Source organism: Sycon ciliatum, chromosome 3 (assembly GCF_964019385.1).
Source record: "Sycon ciliatum chromosome 3, ocSycCili1.1, whole genome shotgun sequence".
In the NCBI taxonomy this organism is placed as follows: domain Eukaryota; kingdom Metazoa; phylum Porifera; class Calcarea; order Leucosolenida; family Sycettidae; genus Sycon; species Sycon ciliatum.
The window spans coordinates 10,507,138-10,530,890 of NC_088645.1; the positions used below are offsets into that span (position 1 = coordinate 10,507,138).

The 23,753-nt window shown below is 50.4% G+C and overlaps 2 protein-coding genes and 1 long non-coding RNA gene across 3 annotated transcripts; 1 reads left to right on the plus strand and 2 right to left on the minus strand.

The window, feature by feature from the left end:
- Window positions 1-1,295: 1,295 nt before the first annotated feature.
- LOC135812835 (uncharacterized protein K02A2.6-like) lies at window positions 1,296-5,552 on the plus strand. Its single transcript, XM_065326051.1, has one exon. The coding sequence runs from the start codon at window positions 1,296-1,298 to the stop codon at window positions 5,550-5,552; it is 4,257 nt and encodes a 1,418-aa protein (XP_065182123.1).
- Window positions 5,553-13,268: 7,716 nt separating this feature from the next.
- On the minus strand, window positions 13,269-20,246 carry LOC135812452 (uncharacterized). Its single transcript, XR_010552806.1, has 3 exons — window positions 20,175-20,246; window positions 18,963-19,145; window positions 13,269-13,310 (listed from the first exon to the last, which is right to left on the minus strand). It is a non-coding gene; the product is annotated as an uncharacterized LOC135812452 (long non-coding RNA).
- A 2,745-nt stretch (window positions 20,247-22,991) lies between these two features.
- On the minus strand, window positions 22,992-23,699 carry LOC135812836 (uncharacterized). The gene has a single exon (XM_065326052.1). It carries the CDS (start codon window positions 23,697-23,699, stop codon window positions 22,992-22,994), a length of 708 nt encoding a protein of 235 aa, XP_065182124.1.
- Window positions 23,700-23,753: the final 54 nt, after the last annotated feature.

The following is a 23,753-nucleotide window of genomic DNA, read 5'->3' on the forward strand; positions in this document are numbered from 1 at the left end:
AGCCTGGTACTAAAGACCACCGTGACTAGCGACCAGCCTGGTACTAAAGACCACCGTGACTAGCGACCGGCCTGGTACTGAAGACCACCGTGACTAGCGACCAGCCTGGTACTAAAGACCACCATGACTAGCGACCAGCCTGGTACTAAAGACCACCGTGACTAGCGACCAGCCTGGTACTACAGACCACCGTGACTAGCGACCGGCCTGGTACTAAAGACCACCGTGACTTAGCGACCAGCCTGGTACTAAAGACCACCGTGACTAGCGACAAGCCTGGAACTAACGATCACCGTGGCTAGCGACCAGCCTGGTACTAAAGACCACCGTGACTAGCAACCAGCCTAGTAGTGTGGTGCCCGAAGTCGTAGTCCTAAATTTGTTTGACATGGGCGAGCTGACAGGCGAGCCGGCACAACTGCTCTGCTCTCTGCCTGGTATTGAGCAAAATGTGGTTAGCTTGCTGCAGACTTTGAAAACTTTTGTCAGTGAGTCGAGAGACCGGGAGAGGTGCCTCCTACGACGCTTAGATGAGCTCTCTGCACAAATCGTGGAGTTGAAGGCGGAGGTTCGTGTCTCCTTTGAAAAGAAGTCCGCCATTACAGCCGTGGATTCCTCCTCGGAGCTGCCCGGCAGTACCCATACACTCAACAGCCAGCGTACACGCCGTACCCGTACCAAAGGCAAAGGCAACCATGCAAGCAAGCAGCAGCAGTATCTGCAGGATCAGGAAACAACTGGAGCGCACGTGGACGCCGTATCCCGTAGCCGCACTTTTGAAAAAGTGATCGAGGACAGTGGGCCCTCAGGCACGGAGTGCTCGGACGCAGATGACTTTCAGCAGCATGGAGGATGTCGATTCGGACACATGCCAGCCAAGCCTGTGCCCAATGCAACCCCTGCATTGGACTTGGAGGCTGGTGTATCCATATATGTTCTGCCTGTTGTACGCATTGCCCTTTTGCACTCGCGTGTGTACGCATACTAGTACACACATGCATCACGGTTTTCTGCCTGTCCTTTGCTATGGACAAGAAGTCTTTTCTCTTGGTCTTCTGAAAGATAAGTCACAAACCCTACCTCGTGTGTTTGCGTTTGTTGACACAACATGGCGCAGTGAACGTCTTACTTTACCTGTAGTCTTAGTATACTAGTAGTTCCATTGCAGTTGTAGAGTAGCCCACCTGTAGTGTTGCTCTCTGCCCGTTTTCGTTTCGCTTCGAAAATTGTCCGTTTCGAAGTTCTAGAATTTTTTCGTAGCCTTGTAGTACGATATCGATAGTTGTGATTTCGCCATGGCGGATGGTGCTAAGTCACAGCCGGACATCAACCAACTGGTGCAGCTGATCCAAGCTCAAGTGCAAGCATCTGCCCAGCGCGATGCGCAGCTCCAAACTCTGTTGCAGTCAATGTCGCAAGGATCATCAAGCAGCACGAGTGCACCTGCTTCGTCTGCTCCTGCTCCATCCACCAAGCTCGTCGCTGTGGATCGGCCCATATTGTTGTCGTCGGCGAATCTAGCTGAATTTGTATCGTGGAGCGAGGCCTGGGAGGACTACTCCCGGTGTCAGCTGTTGTCAGCGCAGCCCCGCGAGACAAGGATGGCCGCGTTTAGGCAGGCCTTGGATGAGGACCTGCGACGTTTCGTTCGTGAAGGTGTGATTGTGGTGCCAAACACCCATGATGTCCCGGAGGCCATGGTTGAACTACGCAAGTTCATCCGGCGCCAGCGCAACCCCCTGCTGGACAGGATTGAATTTTACCGCCGTGCCCAGCAACCTGGAGAGACGTTCGACGCGTGGTACACATCCCTGAGGGAGTTGTTTCATGCGTGCAACTTCTCCGGGTTGGATGTCTGTTCGACATGTTCAGGGCGTATGTGTCAAACATGCCAGCAGTCGCTCCAGGCTAACACGGATGAAATTCTGCGAGACCGCATTGTTACCGGCATCCTGCAGGATGACGTTCGACACAAGCTGCTGGCAATGAAGGATCTAACCCTGGCAACCTGCGTCGACCTATGCCGCGCCGAGGAGGCTGCCAGTCAAACCTCGTCACGTATCCCCAGTCAGGCCACTGGAGACGCGTCCGTGAGTGCCGTTCGTTCCAGCTATAAGAAGCAGAAAGGAATGGCATCCAAGCAAGCTCGAGCACCCGCAGCCAAGGATACCAAGTCTGGCAGCAAGCCCTCGCCGGACAAGTGTCCCAACTGTGGCCGCACCGCTCATAGCAAGCGACCCTGCCCTGCTGCGGATCGCAAATGCAATGGCTGCCAACGCACCGGTCACTTCTTATCCATGTGTCCGTCTGCTTCTAAGAGGACTGTCGGTCAGCTGAAGCTGCAACGTGCCGCGTCCTCCCGTGAAGGGGCTACCATAGCCGTCAACACGCAGCTCGTGTCTGCCGACAAGCCAACCAGTTTGCGCTGGCTTCCTGACACCGGCAGCGACATCAACGCTATTGGCCCTGCACACCTCGAGCTCCTCGGAGACTTTATTGAGAATCTGCCTACCGACAAGGATGTTGTGCGCACCGCTGATGGCGCACCCTTGACCAGTCTTGGCAAGATCCAGGCGACCTTGACGCTCGATTCCGTCACACACGACACCACACTGCACGTGTACAAAGGCCTGGATGAGGCACTGCTATCCCGCCAAAGCCTCTGTGCCTTGAATCTGTTGCCTGCTTCTTGGCCCTCCGTGTTTGTCCGTTCTGCCCGTACTGAACCCAACACGGCCCGGCAGCTCCAACAGCAGCTTCTGGAAGAGTTTGCCGACGTTTTCGACAGCTCACAGCTTCCACCAATGGATGGTCCGCCCATGGACATTCAGTTGGAACCAGGTGCAGAACCCAGCTGCGTCCGCACTGCTCGCACCATACCGTTTGCCTACCGGGATCAGATAAAGTCCCAACTGGACAGTATGGTCGATGATCGCATTATCGAGCCAGTCACAGAACCCTCTGCGTGGTGCCATCCAATCGTTCTCGTTGAGAAGAAGGGCACAACTGAGATGCGACTGACTGTGGACCTTCGAAAGCTGAATGATCAGGTACGCAGACCCACCCATCCTGCTCGTACACCACATGACGCAGTGGCAGCCATCGGCAAAGCCCGCTACTTCACGAAGCTCGACGCCCGACATGGCTATTGGCAAGTCCCGCTGTCCGACGATGCCAAGCCGCTCACCACCTTTATCACACCGTGGGGGCGGTACCAGTTTCTTCGCAACCCGCAGGGCCTTGTCTCGGCTGGTGATGTATTCAACTCCCGTACCGACGCAGCGTTTGATCGCCTCACCAACTTCGTAAAAGTGGTTGACGATGGTCTTGTGTACGATACGGAACTGACGACTCATTTCACCCACGTTCGTGACGCTCTGCTCCGCGCCCGTCAGCACGGCATTACCCTGAGCGCCAAGAAATTCGTCTTCGGCGTCCCAGAAGTCGACTACTGTGGCTACCACATCAACACGGATGGGTACACCGTTGACAGTGACAAGACGGCAGCCATCACTGATTTCCCAGTACCCGTTAATCGCACTGACGTCCGCTCATTCTTCGGGCTAATCAATCAGTGTAGTGATTTCTCGCCCCGTATCGCACAGCTCAGCGACCCGCTTCGCCCGTTGCTGAAGTCCACGAATGTGTTCCTGTGGGAGTCGGCACACACTGACGCGTTTAACGCCGTCAAAGCTGCCCTGGCTTCTCCCCCGATATTGTCGTTCTTTCAGCCTGGCCGACCGCTTCGGTTAGAAACTGATGCGTCCGTGAAGAACGGACTTGGTTATGTTTTGTGGCAGCAGCAGGGCGACACCTGGTGCATACTCCAATGTGGAAGCCGGTTCCTCTCTGATGCCGAGACGAGATACGCCGTCATTGAGCTTGAATGCCTTGCAGTTACCTGGGCAGTACGCAAGTGTTCGATCTATCTCTCCGGTGCTCGGTTTGAAGTTATTACCGACCACCGCCCGCTCATCCCTATTCTGAACTCCTACTACTTGGATCAGATAGAGAATCCCCGGCTGCAGCGGCTCGTCCTGAAACTTCGGCCCTATCAGCTACACGCAACCTGGCGGAAAGGCACGGATCATGCTTTCCCTGACGCTCTGTCCCGCCATCCAGTCAGCGACCCCTGCCCTGACGATGAACTGGGTGAGAGTACTGCCTCTCAGGGCGCTGCTATCCGTGTGTGCACGCTTGATACGTCTGGTGGCCTGAAGTACCACGCGCTCCGCTCCGCCGCCCAGGCCGACGCTGACTACCAGTGCCTAGTTCAGTTCATCGTGTCTGGTTTCCCTGCTAAGAGGTCCCTCATGCCTGAGTCACTCCAGCCGTACTGGAATGGTCACGAGCACCTCTCTATTGACAGTGGTTTAGTGATGAAAGGACCCCGTCTCTTGATTCCCGTCGCTCTCCGGCAGCGTGTCTTGTCTGATCTGCACGCATCCCATCAAGGATTGACGCGCACGAAGTCCCGTGCCCGGCAGATTGTATTCTGGCCACGATTGTCAGCCGACATCGAGCATGTTGTCCGCAGTTGTGACAAGTGCCGCCTGCACAGCGCCTCACAACCGAAGGAGCCACTCCGTGTGGACGATCGTGCTCCAGATCTGCCATTCCAGCATTGCAGCGCCGACCTGTTTGAGTGTGAAGGCCTGCAGTATCTAGTGTATGTGGACCGACTAACCAGCTGGCCCTGCGTTGCCAAGCTCGGACGCACTGCCTCCTCTGCAGACGTCATTCGGTCTCTTCGCCGCTGGTTTCCTGACATTGGTGTCCCCGAGGTACTTACCAGTGATGGTGGCCCTCAGTTCCAGTCCCATGTGTTCGCTAAGTTCTGTGATACCTGGCACATCCGTCATGCTAAATCCTCTCCCCATTATCCGCAGTCGAATGGGCTTGCCGAGAATGCCGTGAAAGCCATGAAGTCGCTAATTCACAAGACCACTAGTAATGGCGACCTCGACGTGGATTCCTTTCAACGTGCGTTGCTTGAGTGGAGGAATACCCCGAACGCCACTGGTCAGAGTCCTGCCCAAGCTCTCTACGGCCGGCCTCTGTCGTCTTTTGTGTTTGCCCACCATTCCAGCTTTGCTCCTGCATGGCAAACACACGCTAATGAAGTTGACCAGCGCTCATCACACTACCTGGAGTCGACTCAGCAGCATTACAACCGCTCTGCTCGGTCCCTTCCTCGTCTGTCTCTTGGAGCACATGTCGACATCCAGCATCCCCGGACCAAGTTGTGGTCAGCTCATGGCTCAATCGTAGCCATTGGTCAGCACCGGGACTACTTGGTGAAACTTCCAAGCGGCCGCATCTATTGGCGCAACCGCCGTTTCCTCCGACCAAGAGTCTCTCCTACACCCCCGCCAGCTGCAGCCGTCCCTACTGTTTATGCTCCAGACGCGGCACAAGGCCAGACACCAGTTGCCTCTATTGCCCCTGGTGTACATGCCCCAGCACAGCCTGCACCACGCCGCAGTCATCGCCATCGGCAGCAGAATGTCCCGTTTAATGTGATATCCACACGCGGACAATCTTATGACTGATGACTTTGTCCTCATTCTGTTTCTGCTCTTCTGCCGGACCTATGACTGTTGCTGTTACTTATGCACTTCATTGCTGCTGTGTTTTTTTTGTTTTTGTTTGTTTTGATCAGATAAATATGTCTTTTATCTCAGAAGGGGCGTGGTGTATCCATATATGTTCTGCCTGTTGTACGCATTGCCCTTTTGCACTCGCGTGTGTACGCATACTAGTACACACATGCATCACGGTTTTCTGCCTGTCCTTTGCTATGGACAAGAAGTCTTTTCTCTTGGTCTTCTGAAAGATAAGTCACAAACCCTACCTCGTGTGTTTGCGTTTGTTCACAACAGAGGCCATCCAGGGTGATTCTTGGCAGTTGGTGGCTCAAGAGCCTCGCCGCAAGAAGCGAGTAGTTGTCTTTAGTGGCAATCTCAGTGCCCAGTGCAATGACCAACGGCTAAGCGAGTTCATCACAACATGCTCCACCGCAGTACACCAGACAGTTGCAGTTCATGATAGCAGTGTCCGTGAAAACAAGAAGGGAATGATGACAGGAAGAGTATCTCTTGATGCTGATGCCCTCCCCACAGTCACCTCTGTAAACCTTTGGCCTAGACCACTGTATGCGAGGGACGGTGGACATTCCATGAAAAACGTCACGGGCCAGTGCCAGGAAAGGGAAATGGACAGTCTGTGCTGTCGAAGAAGTCAGCCAAGGACTCAGCCACTCACAGCTCCGACCTGACACCATTGCCTCCCGACCGTTGTTGTTGTTGTAGAAGTTTATTTAACGTCGCACCACAAACAGGCGATTTCGCCTCCTTTGATACATGTGGACGACAGGAGGAATAAGAGAGAGTGGAAGGGCAGAAATAAATACCGTAGTTCTGCGCATATAAGCCCACGGGCCTATATCCGAATATAAGCCCACCTCCGTTTATAGGCCCATGGGCTAATAAACAGACCAAAACACCGTTACGGACCCGTTTGTCAAGTTTATTTTCGCAATACTGGTACGAGCTGTTCTTGTTGATGAGCCAGAAAACAAGAAAGTGGAGGGTTAAAAAAACCAATAGTACAGCATGTCAGTGCAGACTACATTACCAGTACCGGTACCTACAGTAGGCGGACAACCGCGCACGACTTGTACCTTTTCGCGTGCCAGCTGCCTTCAAAATTCGAATATAAGCCCAGGGCTAAAAAACGAACCATTATTACTGATTTTTTTCCCCGGAAAATGCATTATTTCGTATAGTAGCCCATGGGCTTATATGCGCGGAACTACGGTAAGCAAATCAACCTCAGGGCTACACCAGAGCAAAAACGGAATGGGAACATACTATCTACAAAATAGCTTCATACATATAATATTGCAAAACACGTTTACTATTCTTCAGTCCGCTATACCACAGAAACACCTACATTGTTCCTCGTGTACGTAAACGACATTTCAAGCTGCTTGTCGCATGGCACAAACCTGAACACTTTTGCTGATGATACAACTTTGTACTCCCTCCTTGACCAAGCCTCGAATGCCTCACTACAACGCAGCCTAGATGAGCTTCATGCCTGGGGCAAGAGATGGAAGATTGCGTTTGAGCCATCAAAATCGCAAACGATCACTCTGTCGCACCAGCGGAAGGATACAGTGCCTCCCCAGCTGTCATTTGGCGGAACTCCTCTCCCACCAGATGAATCTGTGAAGGTGCTCGGAGTGACGTTTGATTCTAAACTGAGCTACAGACTCCACCTTCGGCAAGTGGCATCACGTGCTAAGCAGCGGCTGGGCCTCCTGCGGAAGGCAGCACCCCTCCTCAGCCACGCGGGCAGGGTGACTGTTTACAAAGGATTCGTCCGGCCAATGCTGGAATATGCCCCCCTTGCGTGGATGGGATCAGCCCCCTCACACCTGGCCATGCTGGATGCTGTCCAGCTCCGCGCCCTAAATGTCATTGGTCCTGGTACGATTCTTCCCAGCCTCCTTGTTCGGCGAAAGGTCTCTGCTCTCTGCCTACTGTACAAACTGATGTGTGGCCATGGTCTGCCTCAAGTTGCAGCCATGTGTCCCCCGCCGGCTATACCGCCACGTCATCGCTGCACTCGAGCAGCCCAAGCACAGCACCATCCCCTCCAGCTTGAGCTGAATCTCTCGCCACGAGCTCCTGATTACCTTCTGCGCTCTTTCCCATACTGCATCGTGCCAGTGTGGAATAGACTGCCACAGGCAATTCTGGACAAGAAGCCAACCCGGAAACACCTGCAGAGATTCAAGATTGCTGCATACCGTCACCTGCAACAGAGTGACTGGTGCTCTGCTCATGACTGGTGCTAGCCATGCACATCTATCACACTGGCCTGCCATCAGTGGACGCAAATCATTATGTTGACCCTCTTCTCAAAGTAGCATTATAGTCATAGCGACGATATGCCGCTGAACTCTTTCTCTCTCTATACTTATATCTCTCCACCTCTTTCACGCTCTTTCCCTCACTTACCCATCTCTCTCTTTCTCTCTCTCTCTCTTCTTTCTTGTGCCCTCTCTCTCTCCTTCTCTCTGTCTCTCTCTCTGTCTCTCTATCTCTGTCTCTCTGTCTCTCTCTCTCTCTCTCTCTCTCTCTCTCTTTCTCTGTCTCTCTCTCTGTCTCTCTCTCTGTCTGTCTGTCTCTCTCTCTCTTACTCTCTCCCCTCTCTCTCTCTCTCTCTCTCTCTCTCTCTCTCTCTCTCTCTCTCTCTCTCTCTCTCTCTCTCTCTCTCTCTCTCTCTCTCTCTCTCTCTTACTCTCTCTCTCTCTCTCTCTCTCTCTCTCTCTCTTCCTCTCCCTCTCTCTCTCTCTCTCTGTCTCTGTCTCTGTCTCTCTCTCTGTCTCTCTCTCACTCTCTCTCTCTGTCTCTCTCTTACTCTCTCCCTCTCGCTCCCTCTCTCTCTCTTACTCTCTCTCTCTCTCTCTCTCTCTCTCTCTCTCTCTCTCTCTCTCTCTCTCTCTCTCTCTCTCTCCGCCATTCCTCTCGCCCCCCTCTCCCATGGTGCTTGCTGTGTACGCCGATCCCGAGACCCTTGGTCGGGGGAGTCCACTGCATCTCGCCAGCGCAGCTCATGTAGCGCCTACACACTTTTTTGTTTCGTCTTCGTTTTGTCTCCCCCTTCTTCCGTAGGTATGTGCAATGTGATTTAAAAAAAAAAGCAAAAAAAACAACACTAGCCGAAAAGCATTTAAACGGAGCCATGATGCGCTTTTAGCAGGGTACAGAACTGAAGGTGGCTGGGCTCGGAACGGAAATCAGACGGGAGCTGGTTCCACAGGACTGCGCCGATGAACTGCATGGTCGCTCGACCCGCAGGACCGGGCCAAAATGGTACTCGAACGAGGTGATGTGCTGCTCGCCAAGTGCGGTCACCAGTAACTTTGACGAAGACGCAGGTGAAGGCCCCTCTATATAAATGTACCCCCCTTCCCTCACCCTGTGCCTACTCCTCCCCCGTTTTTGGTGCACTGAAGTGTCGCTGAAGCCGAGATCTCAGGTCGGCGGAGATGCTCCAGTTTCACCACCACAGTTGCGTCTGCAACCACCTCTATCATGGAGTATTCTGTTCTCGAGGTTTGTGGTTTCTCGTAAAAAAAAAAGACGCCAGGGTGAGGCTTCGGCGGCTCCGCCACAGCGCACCTACTGACTTCCGCACCTGCTGGATTGTTGTGTGATTGACATGAGGCTCCCAGGAGAGCTGCCCATCTACCATTACGCCCAGGTCCGCAAGCGGCGGCATGGGGATTCACCTGACTCCGGCAGCCCATTGATCAAGAAACTGGACGAAAACCACCAGCAGCAAGAGTCTGCCGAGCAACAACAACTGAATGCAGACATGCCAGCAATCATGAAGCTCCTCCTGACCAATGCAGGCGGGCTGCTGTCCAAGTTCGGAGAGTTTCAGCACGCCCTGTTGCTCTCAGCAGCGGCCGTTTTTTGCAATAGTTACTGAGACGAAACTAACAGTGGATAAATGCTCTCACAGTGCATCTATGATCCCGGAATACTGTGGTCCGATTCGCCGAGACCGAACAGAACACGGAGGTGGCATTGGAGTCTGGATCAAAGCCGGCATCGCGTACCAGCATCTGGATCAGTACCAGTCTGCTGAATTCGAAACAGCCTGGCTCACCGTTGGCCATTTCAACAGCAAAACTTTCATAGGTGCAGCCTATCGCCCTGGTTCCTGCGCTGACAATGATCTGGCTCTACTCGAGCACTTAGACCAAAACATAGATACCATGCGGCAGCATGGTATTAAAGCACATGATTCTGGCTGGAGATTTTAATGTTCACAGCACGTCCTGGCTTGGCAGCTCTCGAACGACAATCGCAGGGGAGTTCTTGGAAGAAATCAGTGCAACACACTGTCTTGTCCAGCACGTGACCCAGCCAACCCGTGGGCCAAACACATTGGATCTCGTCTTGTCCGACTTTCCTGGCACTGTCCACACAGCAGTATCATCTCCCATCGGGCGCTCGGACCACTGTGTAGTATTGTCCAACTTTCAGGAAATCACTCCTGTACTGGAGCGGCCAACAAGCAGGAAAGTATAGCGTTATGGCCAAGCAGACTGGGGCAGACTGAGGGCAGACTGAGGGCACATTTCCGCAGCTTTGACTGGGCTGCTGTCGTCTGCGATGACCCCGAACTTGCAAGTGACCAACTCCCAACTGGAATTCTGGATGGAATGGGCACGTTTTTACCATCTAAGACCCTGACAGTACGGACGACAGACCCTTGTTGGTGGACACCTGAGTGCAGCACTGTAGTTCAAGCAAAGACTCGTGCGTGGAAACGGTGGCGTCAGCACCCCGATGATGGAGATTTGCGAGCTTCATTTATTGACCTAGTGGCCCGTACAGCTGTTATTTTGCTGCGCGCCCAGTCATCACAAGTCATGATGCTCGTGTCAAAGCTGAGCACAGCGCAGGCTCACTTAGCGACAAGCAATGGTGGTCCAACATGAAGAGAGCTGCTGGGATGGAACGTGCCTCTGAGATACCTCTTCTGAAGGACACCGACGGCACAGAGTATCCAACTCGCCAAGCCAAGGCCAATTGCCTCGCCAGGTACTACTCCCAGAAGTGCAGCCTTGTAGATGATGACATCCCTCCAGACGAACTGCCAGAAATGCAGCATTTGGACCGCCATGGTCTTGACAACATCCATTTCCGGCTTGCTGATGTAGCCGCCGTTTAGCCAAGCTGAATACATCGAAGGCAACAGGACCTGACAATATTCCAGCAAGAGTCCTAGCTCAGTGTTCCAGTGAGCTTGCAGAGCCAGTCACCGAACTGTTCTCGCTCTACTTTCGCCACGGTATTCAGCCTACCAAATGGAAGCTGGCCCATGTGGTTCCAGTCTTCAAGAAGAGCCCCGCTCGGATCCCAAGAACCACCGGCCAATCTCACTACTATCCATCCTGTCAAAAGTAATGGAGAGTATAGTAAACAAGCAGCTCGTGAACTATCTGGAGCGTTTCAATATTCTGCCCGACAGTCAATATGGCTTTTGGCAAGGAAGAGGCACGTGCGACATCCTCACTGCTTTGCACACTGAGTGGGTCAGGACTGTCAGCGATGGAGGGTACGCTCAAATGGTGGCGGTGGACATAGCAGGAGCATTTGATCGGGTATCACACTCTGGACTGATTTTCAAAGCCAAGAACTTTGGCATTGGTGGCTGCCTGCTGCACTGGCTGCAGGATTACCTCCTGAACCGCACACTATCAGTCCTGGTCCACGGCGACTCATCCTCCCCGGCGCCCATAACAGCAGGTGTGCCCCAAGGCAGTATCCTTGGCCCGACACTTTTCTTCTTGTATGTGTCTGACCTGGGTCAGTGCCTATCTCCGGAGACACGACTAAGTTCCTTTGCAGACGACACAACCCTCTACAGCCTCATCCGCACGCAGGACAATATGAATGACATGACTGCCGCCTTGCAATCCAGCCACAAGCGTCTTGAAGAGTGGGGAGAATGCTGGCGCATCAGATTCGAGCCCTCTAAATCGCAACAGCTACTGATGACTACGAAAGCCACACACCCTGCTGTCCCTGACATCCAGTTTGGAGGTATCGCGGTTCCGGAAGCCAACACCATCAAGCTTCTTGGAGTGACATTTGACGCCAAGCTGTCATTCCGGGATCATTTGCACTCGATTGCGACACGTGGCTGCCAGAGACTGGGTGTTCTCCGTCGGGCTTGCCATGTGTTACATTACCATGGCCGGCTTTGTGCGTACAAGGGATTTGTGCGACCTATCCTTGAGTATGCTCCCCTTGTGTGGATGGGAGCTGCATCCAGCCACCTCGCCTGACTCGACCGTGTGCAGAAACGTGCAATGGCCATTATTGGCCCTGGTGCCCTTCTCCAAAGCCTGTGCCACCGCCGAATTGTATCTGGGCTGGTATACCTGTACAAGCTCCAGTGCATCCCAGGACCACCCCAGCTCACCGCCATGATCCCCCTCGAGCCAACCATATAGAAGCTCGGCGCACCCGGAGTAAACCCTGACCAGCAGCACCATGTGCAGCTGCAACAAGTCCTGGACAGGAGAGCACCTGCCTATGCTTCTCGCTCCTTCCCGTTTTCTCGGTATGGAACAGCTTGCCAAGCGAAATTGTAAGGGCTCCACTCACCTTGAAACGGCTCCACACGTTCAAAGAGGATGTCCATACCGGTAAGTACCTTACGCACCAACACTGGCTGATGGCTACCGACTTCTACAGATGAACTCTTGACTGTGGCACGGGTCATGTTCCTTGGTTCGGCTATGCTGATGATATTGGGCTTCATTTACCTTTTATTATTAGTTTGTTTTGTTTGTTATGATTTCTTGGTTTTCCACTCGGTTTAGTTATAATTTAAATTATTATTTGGTGCAGCTTTAGCGCTATGTGGTTTATGATTTTTACTTTTTCTTAATTTCGTATTTAGCGCTTTTGGGCATCATTATTTTCTTCTCATTATTTTCTTCTCATTATTTCGCACCAAGTTATTATTTTTGTGGTATTATCTAGCTTCTGTTTGTTTTGCAGTTGTTCTTGTGCACCCCCCCCCCCCCCCCCAGAGTGAGCCCACACCCATTTTTCGATACCTAGTTGCAACGCTGACGCCGAGACCTCTGGTCGGTTGAGTTGCTCCCAGCACATCAGCACGTCGTCCCTACATCCCCTATGTTTTGTCCTTTTCCTCGTTTCTTTTTGTTCTCCACCTGTTTTCCAGTAGGGCTGTGTCAATAGTAAAAAAAAGAAAAAAAGACTGGTACTAAAGACCACCGTGACTAGCGACCAGCCTGGTACTAAAGACCACTTTCTTCGCCATTCACGGACGACCTCACACTCATACATGGTTGGGCGGTGCAAACCTCTAACTAAGGACCAGCTGCCATTAAAGACCGCTTTCTCTGGCCCCAAGGGGTGGTCGTTAATCACAGGTTCACTGTATTAGGACATGGAAGCAGTGTCAATGCTACTTCTGAGGAGGAGTTCACACAGTACAGCAGGGCATTATAGTCTGAATGAGTGGCTAGAGGGAATTTCCATTATGAATAATTATAGTGCAGTAATCTAGCCGAAGCCATTAGAGATTAGAATGAAGCAGAGTACCGTACAATGAATAGACGGACACTCTGCTAGCGTGTGGAGAATCTACCTCATGCAACTACGCAGGGCTGGAAGAAGGACAGACTTGTACACTTCACTCACCTGCTGGTGCACCTACGGTATATGTTCCAAGAAGGGTGTTCTCTGTAAAAGAAACAAAGAGCGAAAATTTAGAATCTCCACTATGAAGATGATAAGCATTGTAGTCAATACCATAACGAGAGAGCTTGAAAGCTCAGGGCCCTACGCTATGCTTTTATACCTTTTTGCCTAGCTGATCGTACATGTTATTAGAACAGAAGGATATGTTTTTTTTCCGTTGATTGGCCACATCAATAGGGAGGTTTCGCTCTACGGAATTGCGTATGAAAATAACGTAGGAACTGCACGGAATTTTCATACGTAAAAATCAGAGCTGTTGGGTTTCGCTCTACGTGATTTCTCCACGACTGCTAAACATGCGTTGTTGCTTTGGAGACGCGTTGGCTGCATGCGCCCGCCGCATGCACCATGAACCGAAACCACGTTTCCCTTTATATTTTGCACGTGTTGTACGGTGTGTGTACCTTGTGTTTCGCGCGGCTTGAACGTTGCCATGGACAAATGCGGAAAATGCGAAAAAATACTTCAAAAAGTCCTACGGAGGATCTATAGAACCTAACGTAGGAAACAGCTTTCCTACGGAAATCCGTAGAGAGATTTACGTATGAAAGTTGCCCTCGCTCCCCAGCGTGTACGACATACGGATTTATATACGTAGTTGCTGTCTGATGATCGGTTAAAACCGTGAAACTCAGAGTTACAGAAGAAACGCTTTTCGTCCCTCTCAAGTGTGTATACGTAATTACGTAGAGCGAAACCTCCCTATTGTATTGCAAAAACGTTTCAATCAGTTTGAATATGAGTTAGGCAAAACTATTTGCAGAATTTATTGCGGATTGTTATTTCCCTAATATCATCTACTTTTGGTTTGCTTCTTTTCTTTTTATCTCCTTATACTGTAAATCAATCAATTTTGGCCGATGAGAAACTTTGGCCGATGAGAAACGAAACGTTTCGCCGTCATTAAACTTTGGCCGATTGTAGTTTTCAAAAAGAAATCGATCGGCATGTTTTGCTCTCACATGCATCCATTGCTCAATCATGCATCATTTGCCTCTATGACAAACTTTGGCCTGCGATTTACTTTGGCCGGTTGGTACCAAGCGGCGAAATCAGTGAAATGAAATCGCCAGCGAAAATTAGTTGATTTTAATACAGTAATCGGATTTTCTGGCCTTTTGTAGTAATACATTGACCTGTTGAGACAATGAGGACGCCGAATGCATGGTTGCCTGTGGAGCACATTACATAACTTTACAGTCTCCTACAATATGTATCCTGTCCGACGGCAAAAGAGGCTGCAGATTTAGTTTTTCTGCGCGTCGTCGGGATGTCTGTCCTGACGTTTCCTGGGACCGGCGCTGACTCTGCCGATGACGGGCGTTCTGGACTCGACGGGATGTCTGTCCTCACGTTTCCTGGGACCGGCGCTGACTCTGCCGATCACGGGCGTTCTGGACTCGATGAGATGTCTGTCATGACGTTTCCTGGGACCGGCGCAGACTCTGCTGATCACGGGCGTTCTGGAGTCGACGGGATCTCTCTTCCGACGTTTCCTGTGACTAGCGCTGAATCGCTCGTTAAAGGGGAAGTGCATCGATTTTTCAAGTAGGGCTCAGATGAAAGACAATTGGATATCGGTTCCGATGGTATATCTCTCGCTTGCTTACGGCAAGGGAAACTTGCCATATCGCCGATTTCCTGATCCCGTTTCCATGGCGACTACAGCTGATGACGCACATTCTGCTTAGCTTCGTGAGAGAGAAGGTCGATCATTGAAGAATTGTGTCATTTTCAGTTGTCTTCTTGTATTCACGAAGTGAAAGAAGTACTGTGTTCAAGGCTGTTAGTGCCGTGAACTGTTTATTAGTAGTCCTCTCCGTTGTGGAGTGGGACGTGACACCGACAGGGGAAAGCTGGAGTGCGGAGACGTTAGCTGGCAAGCGAAAATCGTGACGAACCAAGTGCTGAAATCTTGGTTGGGACAAATCAAACGTTCAGCATTTACCTCAACCAAGGACCATGCCGTTTGCTCTTTCCACTTCCTGAAGATGGATGCGCTGCCTGCTGGAGACTCTCCTATCTCTCGTAACATCTTCTGAAGCCAGGTGAGACGACGAGTAGCGGAGATTAGCGAACGAAATAATGTCGTATGTTTTGAAATTTTTGCTGAACATTTCTCAGGAGGGATGGCGAATACCAAGCATCTTCTCCAAGTCTAGAGAAACCATTTCGTAGGCTACATTCCGCCTAGGGAAATGCAGGAGATGGCCTGGCTGGGGAGGACACACTTGGAGGAGAACGAAGTAAGTGATCTTTTTATGTTGTTCTTTTGTATTGCAATCTTATGTTTGACGAACATACGGCATGGTGCATAGTTGGTCGTTGAGTGCCTGCATGTGCATGTATAAGTGTGTGCTGATAAACACTTCCTATGCAAGAATCTGACACTCATGCTCTCTTTCTTTCTTGCAGTATGTGCGCACGTGTGTGTGTGTGTGTGTGTGTGTGTGTGTGTGTGTGTGTGTGTGTGTGAGAGAGAGAGAGAGAGAGAGAGTGTGTGTGTGTGCAGGAGCAGCGTGGAGCATGCCAGTGTGATCGCTGTGGCCGTTGCTTTCTTAGCTGTGGTGTTCTTGCTCGTCACAAGTGTGTGGCTCAGCCCCCAACGACAGTGGAGCCGTGTTGTGGTGAATACTGTGTGTCCTGCGACCGCTGCTTCCGTTTGGTCCAGGGCAGGAATAGACACCGCTGCTGAAGCTTTCCCCGGCCGTACGTCAGTCTCGTGACAGATGACCCGAACTCTCATTTTGTGTGTGTGTGTGTGTGTGTGTGTGTGTGTGTGCGTGTGTGTGTGTGGTGTATGTATATGTACGTGTGTTGCTCCCTACGTAGACAAACTCTTGTTTTTGTGTCCCGGGCGCCATGGGGCGGCGTTCTCCCAATCTCTCTCCAGGCCCACGTGGCAGTGACTCGACAGGGCAAGTGTGTGTATGGTGCAGTTTGTGTGCTGGCATGTCTGTATAAATATGATGGACAGGAATTTGTTCACTCACAACGTTCACGAAAAACCATGCTAGGAGTTGCTGGAACGTATGGAGTCTGCGAGCACTTACAATAACTTACGTCATGTCACAACAAAGAACGGTGCAGTGTTTGACCCTCATGTAAACATGATGGTGATGGTACCTCACCTAAGCTACCCATGAAGCTAGAAAGAACATCAGGTCAACAGAATTGTACCATAGGAAAGCATCTATTGCCCGAACTTCTTCATTTGAAATGAACAATACCCTTCTCCATAGAGACAACATGCAGATGATGTGTATGGACAAATAATATAAAAATAGGCCATTCACTGAGGGCATGGAATGATCTCTACGTGTAGATTGGATAGACACATGCACGTTTGCAAGGAAAGCATTGGTTCATGGGTTAGTTCATGGGCTGATTGAGTTCACACGGACTAAGTTCATACATGCCATCTCTCCGGAGAAATGTTCAGCAAAAATTTCAAAACATACGACATTATTTCGTTCGCTAATCTCCGCTACTCGTCGTCTCACCTGGCTTCAGAAGATGTTACGAGAGATAGGAGAGTCTCCAGCAGGCAGCGCATCCATCTTCAGGAAGTGGAAAGAGCAAACGGCATGGTCCTTGGTTGAGGTAAATGCTGAACGTTTGATTTGTCCCAACCAAGATTTCAGCACTTGGTTCGTCACGATTTTCGCTTGCCAGCTAACGTCTCCGCACTCCAGCATTCCCCTGTCGGTGTCACGTCCCACTCCACAACGGAGAGGACTACTAATAAACAGTTCACGGCACTAACAGCCTTGAACACAGTACTTCTTTCACTTCGTGAATACAAGAAGACAACTGAAAATGACACAATTCTTCAGTGATCGACCTTCTCTCTCACGGAGCTAAGCAGAATGTGCGTCATCAGCTGTAGTCGCCATGGAAACGGGATCAGGAAATCGGCGATATGGCAAGTTTCCCTTGCCGTACGCAAGCGAGAGATATACCATCGGAACCGATATCCAGTTGTCTTTCATCTGAGCCCTACTTGAAAAATCGATGCACTTCCCCTTTAACACCTTTTTCTGGAGACGACGGGATCGCTCTTCAAAAGTATGTTTTTGCTGACGCATCCTATCACCTATTCGGCGTCTATTCTAATTTATTTTCCTCCTCGTCTCCCTTTTTCTTTCCAAATCTCCCTCTACATCAGGGAGTCCAATACAGTCAGACCTCGCTTATCCGGTCCTCTTTTATCCGGATACCTCGCCATCCGGAAGAAAATCACTGGTTACGGATTTACAGCATATGCCATGCATACATACAGTGTGTGTGTTCGATTATCCGGTTCCCTCGCCTATCCGGATATTTTTGTGGAAAACGGATGTGTGCGGTTAAGCGAGGTCTGACTGTACATGATACGACCAATATTGGTACGGTAAGGGACGGATACGGGAGCCAGCAAATATTGTGGCCAGCTGTTATGTACAATTCTGTAGAGCATTTGTAGTCACAGATACGGGACAGATACGGGATATATACGGGACAGATACGGGATAGCTCCAGGCGTGACACAAACAAACAAACAAACAAACAAACACCAAATTAAAGCTGTGTGGACCCTGGCTAGCGCCAGACGTTACTGAAGTACTGACGTTCTGCATGGCTACGGGAATAAAAGCAATTGGCTGTCAAGAAAATGCAGGAAGGTGAATGAAATTCGAAAATTGATCACATTGAAGAGCCTGTTCGGTGGGTTCATTACTGTGGTGGAGGTTTCGGAAAATAATGCCACAGCCGTCGAGGAGCCAGACAGTTGACCCGGTGTCAGGCCTTATCCTATGATGTGGACATGTCCTAGGTCTTTAGAAGCGAGCAAGAGGAGTGAGGCTTTCTGCAGGTTTCATACATGTGTTTTGAAAATTTTAGGGAATTTTTAAGGCTTACCCAGAAGTTTGAATTGCCGAAAAATACTGTCTATCGAGCAAGCACAGGTGGTTTCTTGCAGGTTTGCCAAGTCGAAGGTTCAATGGAAGTGTGCACTGGATGGCAGTCGTGAGTCAGTCAAGTGTCAAGTCAGTCATTGGAAAGGGGCAACCGCCAGTGTTGGCAGCCGCTTTGCCCACATGCTCCGTGTATTATTGGGTACTGTATAGGGACAAAATCATCCCCCATTACATGTATTTGTACATGTATGCAGGGGCGTGTGAACTATTCTGTTCATTAGCCATCCACTTGTTTGCTATCTTCACCTTACAGCCTCCCATTGCAAACAAAACTCCAGGAACTGCCTTCATTTTTAGACACTGTCACTGGGACATCTTCTGGGGATAGGGACAAAAGCCATTGCCCCCCCCCCCCCCTCACTTGTTTGGCGCTAGTCCGCACACTGGTGTATTTTCTCTTTGATGTAGGCAGGTGTAGTGGGATGGTCTAAGGCCATGCTTGAGAAACAGCGGGTGCCAGGTTTAAGTCCTGCCTAGAAGCAGAAGAATCAGAGAATGGGATTTTCGGTATGGACCCTAGCCGAGTCTGACGCGAACCGTGAAAAAACAATCGAAAGTAGCTTGAGTCATCTGTCTGCTCTTGTCTTACACGAAATCCCTGGTCGCTGAAATTTCAATCTTGTAAATACTGGCAACAACAATACCACACCAATGATCAGTAGACCATACTTACTGGCGCACATCTTGTCCAGAGGGATAGAGTTGACGTTAGACCAGCCGTAAATGCCGTTCCTGAAGGTACACTTCGCGAATGCGAAAGCTGTGCGTTCGTATCCAGCGGGACATGTTGCTGGAACGGTGTCGCCATATTGTGCCTGCGCAAATGTTCCATTCTCGAATGTGTAGGTGAGGCATACTATTAGCAATTCAGAAGTACAAAATAAGTCAGGAGCATTGGTCAGGTCAAACAACACACACACACACACACACACACACACACACACACACACACACACACACACACACACACACACACACACACCATGTACCATGTATACGCCCGTCACATGAGAAGCACGCAAATCTGCAAATGCACTGGATGTGCACCCACAGATTTTCTCTTTATAGCAACGATAGCGGATCTGATTCTGATTGAAACAGATCAAGACAAGCGCCAGGTAACTGTCTAATCCACACAACTGGATGTGAATACACACACACACGCACACACACACACACACACACACACACACACACACACACACTTAACCCCTGTAGCAGTGTACTTCAGTGTATTCTGTGAACGCATGCCTCGCATGGAAACCTCTTTTGAATACAAGCCTGATTTGCAAGATGTACCGTAGGCTAATGTCTTATCCACCTCCACCGAAGTCACAAAAACTCAAAGATTCTGAGTTGGTACTCACCAGTACCATTGTGCTCTGACACCAACCACATACATAAATTCACTCAGTGTTATTAAAATAGAAGAAATCACATGGAGACCAGTTATGAAGCAACTATCCACGACTGTAACAAGATAATAAGCAGTCAGAAAGTGCGATAACAGGGCACAAAAACTGTGTTGGGCAAAGTTTTGGCAGGAGCTGATTGTAAAGTAACTGGTGGTGTTAGTGGAAATTACAGCATATCTTGTAGTCGTTGAATAAATCTGTAATACTCTCGGGTGGAGAGCCAAGGATAAATCTATAGAAAAGAAAAAGAACCAAGGGACTACGTGTACACGGCGTGCTTGAGCTGATAGCCAGTTTGTTGCAGAACGTCAGTACCGTCGGTCAGTGTCGTGCAATGTTATCGCATGAGCTGATTGTTTAGTAACTGGTGGTGTTAGTGGACATTATAGCGTAACTTGTAGTTCCTTTTTTCCTTTCTGTTTTCTATAAATGTAATGTTGTTTTAAAATTAACTCGTTGATACAACTTACGGACGGTGTCCTGAGAGCGGTCGGTGGTGCCTGTAAGTGATGGCGAACGGAGATAAAACTCGAACGGCTGCCCTGCACAATAAACAGAAAAAATAGAAAGATGTCTGGTGCCTGCAGAGCTTGAGCTCCCACTCAATAAAAAATATAAAGATGTCTGGTGCCTGAAGAGCTTGAGCTCTCACTCATCCCCCCCCCCCCATCCCGCACACACATGAACCCCCCATCCCGCACACACATGAACCCCCCATCCCGCACACACACACATGAACCCCCCATCCCGCACACACACACATGAACCCCCCATCCTGCACACACACACACACACACACACACACATACACACACACACACACACACACACACACACACACACACACACACACACACACACACACACACATACACACACACACACCTGTGGCCCTTACTGGCGAATACTGTTCCCCTCCTCCTCCTCCTCCTCTCCCTTCCACCACCCCCCCCCCCCGCATTCATCATCTGAAGAAAGAGTACATACTCGATAATTTCTTCCCCATCTAAGCTGCATAAAGCGAAGTGAATTATTTGTTTGTGCCATTGTGAATCATCGGATAACCTATCCTCCTTTTTTTTTGGTGTTGAATTTTCACGATGGAACCATCGCCAATAACGTGAGATTTGTTGTTGTCGTTGTAGTCGGTGTTGTCGTCGTCGTCGTCGTCGCCATTGTCGTTGTTCACTAGCCCAGGCATCATAGAGCCAAGAGAATATAGCCTTTGTTGAATGAGCGCCGATGAAATGCCGCATTGCTCGTCTCAGCGCCAACAATACACGGCGCTATTGATTTCAACGCTAAATATATGTACAAGAAATGCATGATTTGGAAGATTGTACATCCTGTAAACAGTAAAGTTTGCGTAAGAGGTAGATAAACCTCTCGCGTGACCAGTGAAATGACGCAGATAGAGATGCTTCCGCTAGCAGCGTTGACGCAGCCAAGGCATCTACAGGCAGGGAGCACTACAATACCAAGCATCGTACAGTGTGTAGTGTACTACTCCCTCTCTACAGGTACCAGTGCGTGTATTTCGTGGAGTTGCCCGGCGGCGGCGGCAGAGTAGATTTGGGGAATTGGTTTGGGCGTTATCGTTGCTTTTTCTTTCATCATTTTAAATGATTCAGATCCTCTGGAAGCCCTCTTCTCTCTTTGGAGCATGACAATGTTCGGCTTGTCCACGAGGGATACGAATGTACTCCAAACGTTCACTTTGCCTTCTACGCAGCAAGTCTCCTCCATGCATCAACAAAACAAAGTTCAAACTCGAGTGTGCTTGGGCTTGGGGTAGCAGTAGGCACCAAGGCTGGCTGTATTCTTGCTTTCCACGAGACCTTTTCAGAACTACAGGACTGCACTGTAATGAATTCCATGATTCTAGGACTCAAAGATTTGAATTCAAGATCACCTTTTTTTAGTGCCCCTTGGTCATATACGTACGCTCTACTTGGCAACGAAAGAATCAGAGCTGACATCAACTGCCGTTGAAATGAGCAAGGCAACAAAGGCGGTGATATTTGTGCCTGGCGTCCAGCTTTGATTGGAAGCACTTGCGTTCTTTCCGGTGTCGAGGATAAGCCCTTTGGTATGGAATAGCCAAGCGACAAGCGACACTGCTGTGGAAAGGGAGTGTTGATGGTGTGAGCGCTAGCGTGGCTCACGAACAGCATGATGCCGTCCGCGAACATGAGGGTATGTACCGGGTCAGCTACTGATGCGACACATCTCGTGCAGTGTGTGTGTGTGTGTGTGTGTGTGTGTGTGTGTGTGTGTGTCACGTGTGTGTGTGTGTGTGTGTGTGTGTGTGTGTGTGTGCGTGCGTGTTCGTGTGCATGTGTGCTTGTGTGTATGTGTGTGTGTGTGTGTGTGTGTGTGTGTGTGTGTGAGTGCTACTTCTGAGGAGGAGTTCACACACAACACCAGGGCATTACAGTCTGAATAAGTGGCTAGAAGACATCTTCCTTCGAAATATGGTGTAGTAATCTTGCGGAGTGTCAAAAGCTACCCATTCAACACTCAAGCTACTTTTGATTAGGAGAGAAAATTTCCTTCCATTCGTCCAGATAATAAATTACAACCGACCCCAAACTTCAGCGTCCAGCCTTCCTATCTCGCTGTACACAATCAGCGGGCGCGAAGAAACTGCTCAGTTGCACCAACAGTGCGGTGGAATGGGGTGGGGGGGGGGGGGGGGGAGGAGAGGAGATTGAGCGCGAGCAGGTGCCGCCAAAATACACCAGGGCCAACGTACACAAAGCGGGAGGCCAGGGGAAAATATCGTACAAAGCAAGTCCATCAGTCTGGGTCAGCGTATGCTAGGCGGGAAGTCAGTGCGTGCACCGGAGGGGGCAAAATAGCGTACAACTCTAAGCAAACCGGAGCAACTGCCGACCAGCCAAAAGGATGTATCGGCTGATACGCACATGAACTGAATTGTGCCATCGTACTTCGTGAGTTCACGACACTCCCGCCAGAAAAAATGAAAGCAGAAGGAATTTAATAGAGCAATGAAATTACAGTAATTAACTGTGCCCTCACGGCATACGATTACAGTGGATAAATTAGGTGAAAGAATTTTAAAAGTTCTTCAAATTTGGTTTTCTGTCGAAGGGGCGACATGCAATGGGAGGATTTAGCGGAGGGTTTGTTTATGATTGATTATGTATTGTAGCTGGAAATATCTAGGGTACCCCGTAAGAAGACCTTGAGTCTGTGGGGATTGCCCTATAAAAATATGAATAAATAATAATAATAATAAATATGATGGCATGTCTTACAAATGACTAAATATCCAATAGACAAGCCAGGATTCCGTCTGTTGCTTGGGCTGCAGCCGCCCTGCGTGGTCTTGCTCTCGGCTCGGCTGTTGCTGTGGGTGGGGCGTCGGTTGTCGACGGCGGAGCTGCTGCTGCTGCTGCTGCTGCAGGGAGTTCGTCATCCATCACCGGTGGGGCTTCGGCCGGAAGCTCTTCGGCTATCGACGGTGGAGCTACTTCGAGGGGGTAGAGGCAGCTCAGCGGACGTGAAACGGTTGTTCCCGCAGCTGTGATGACACGCGCTGCCCTAACCTTTCCATCTGTCTCGCTGCGAATCAGTTGCGTGATCTTGCCCAGTCTCCAAGATCCCCTTGGCACGCGCTCATCTTTGATCAGAACAACTGAGTGCACTGTTGGCTCAAAGATGGACTTCCGAGATTGGCAATGCCCGGTGTCGGACCGGAGGATTGGCAAGTACTCCTTCTCCCATATGGTCCAGAACGTATCCAGACTTGCCAACTGACACTGCCACGTGTGTAGCATCTCTCTGGCTGGATCTCGGTGTGGTGCAAAGTCGATGTCCTCCAGTGTCGCAGAGGGGATTGGAATACCAAGGCTGCGTCCGTTGGCAATGAAGTGGGCTGGCGTAAGTACCACTCCATCCAGGCTGTCTTCCCCACCCGGGACGTAGGTTAGAGGGCGCGTGTTGACGATAGCCTCCACCTCTGCCAACATTGTTGTAAGTTTGCCCTGTGTGAGCAGCCTTCTGCCAATTGTCTTCCTCACGCA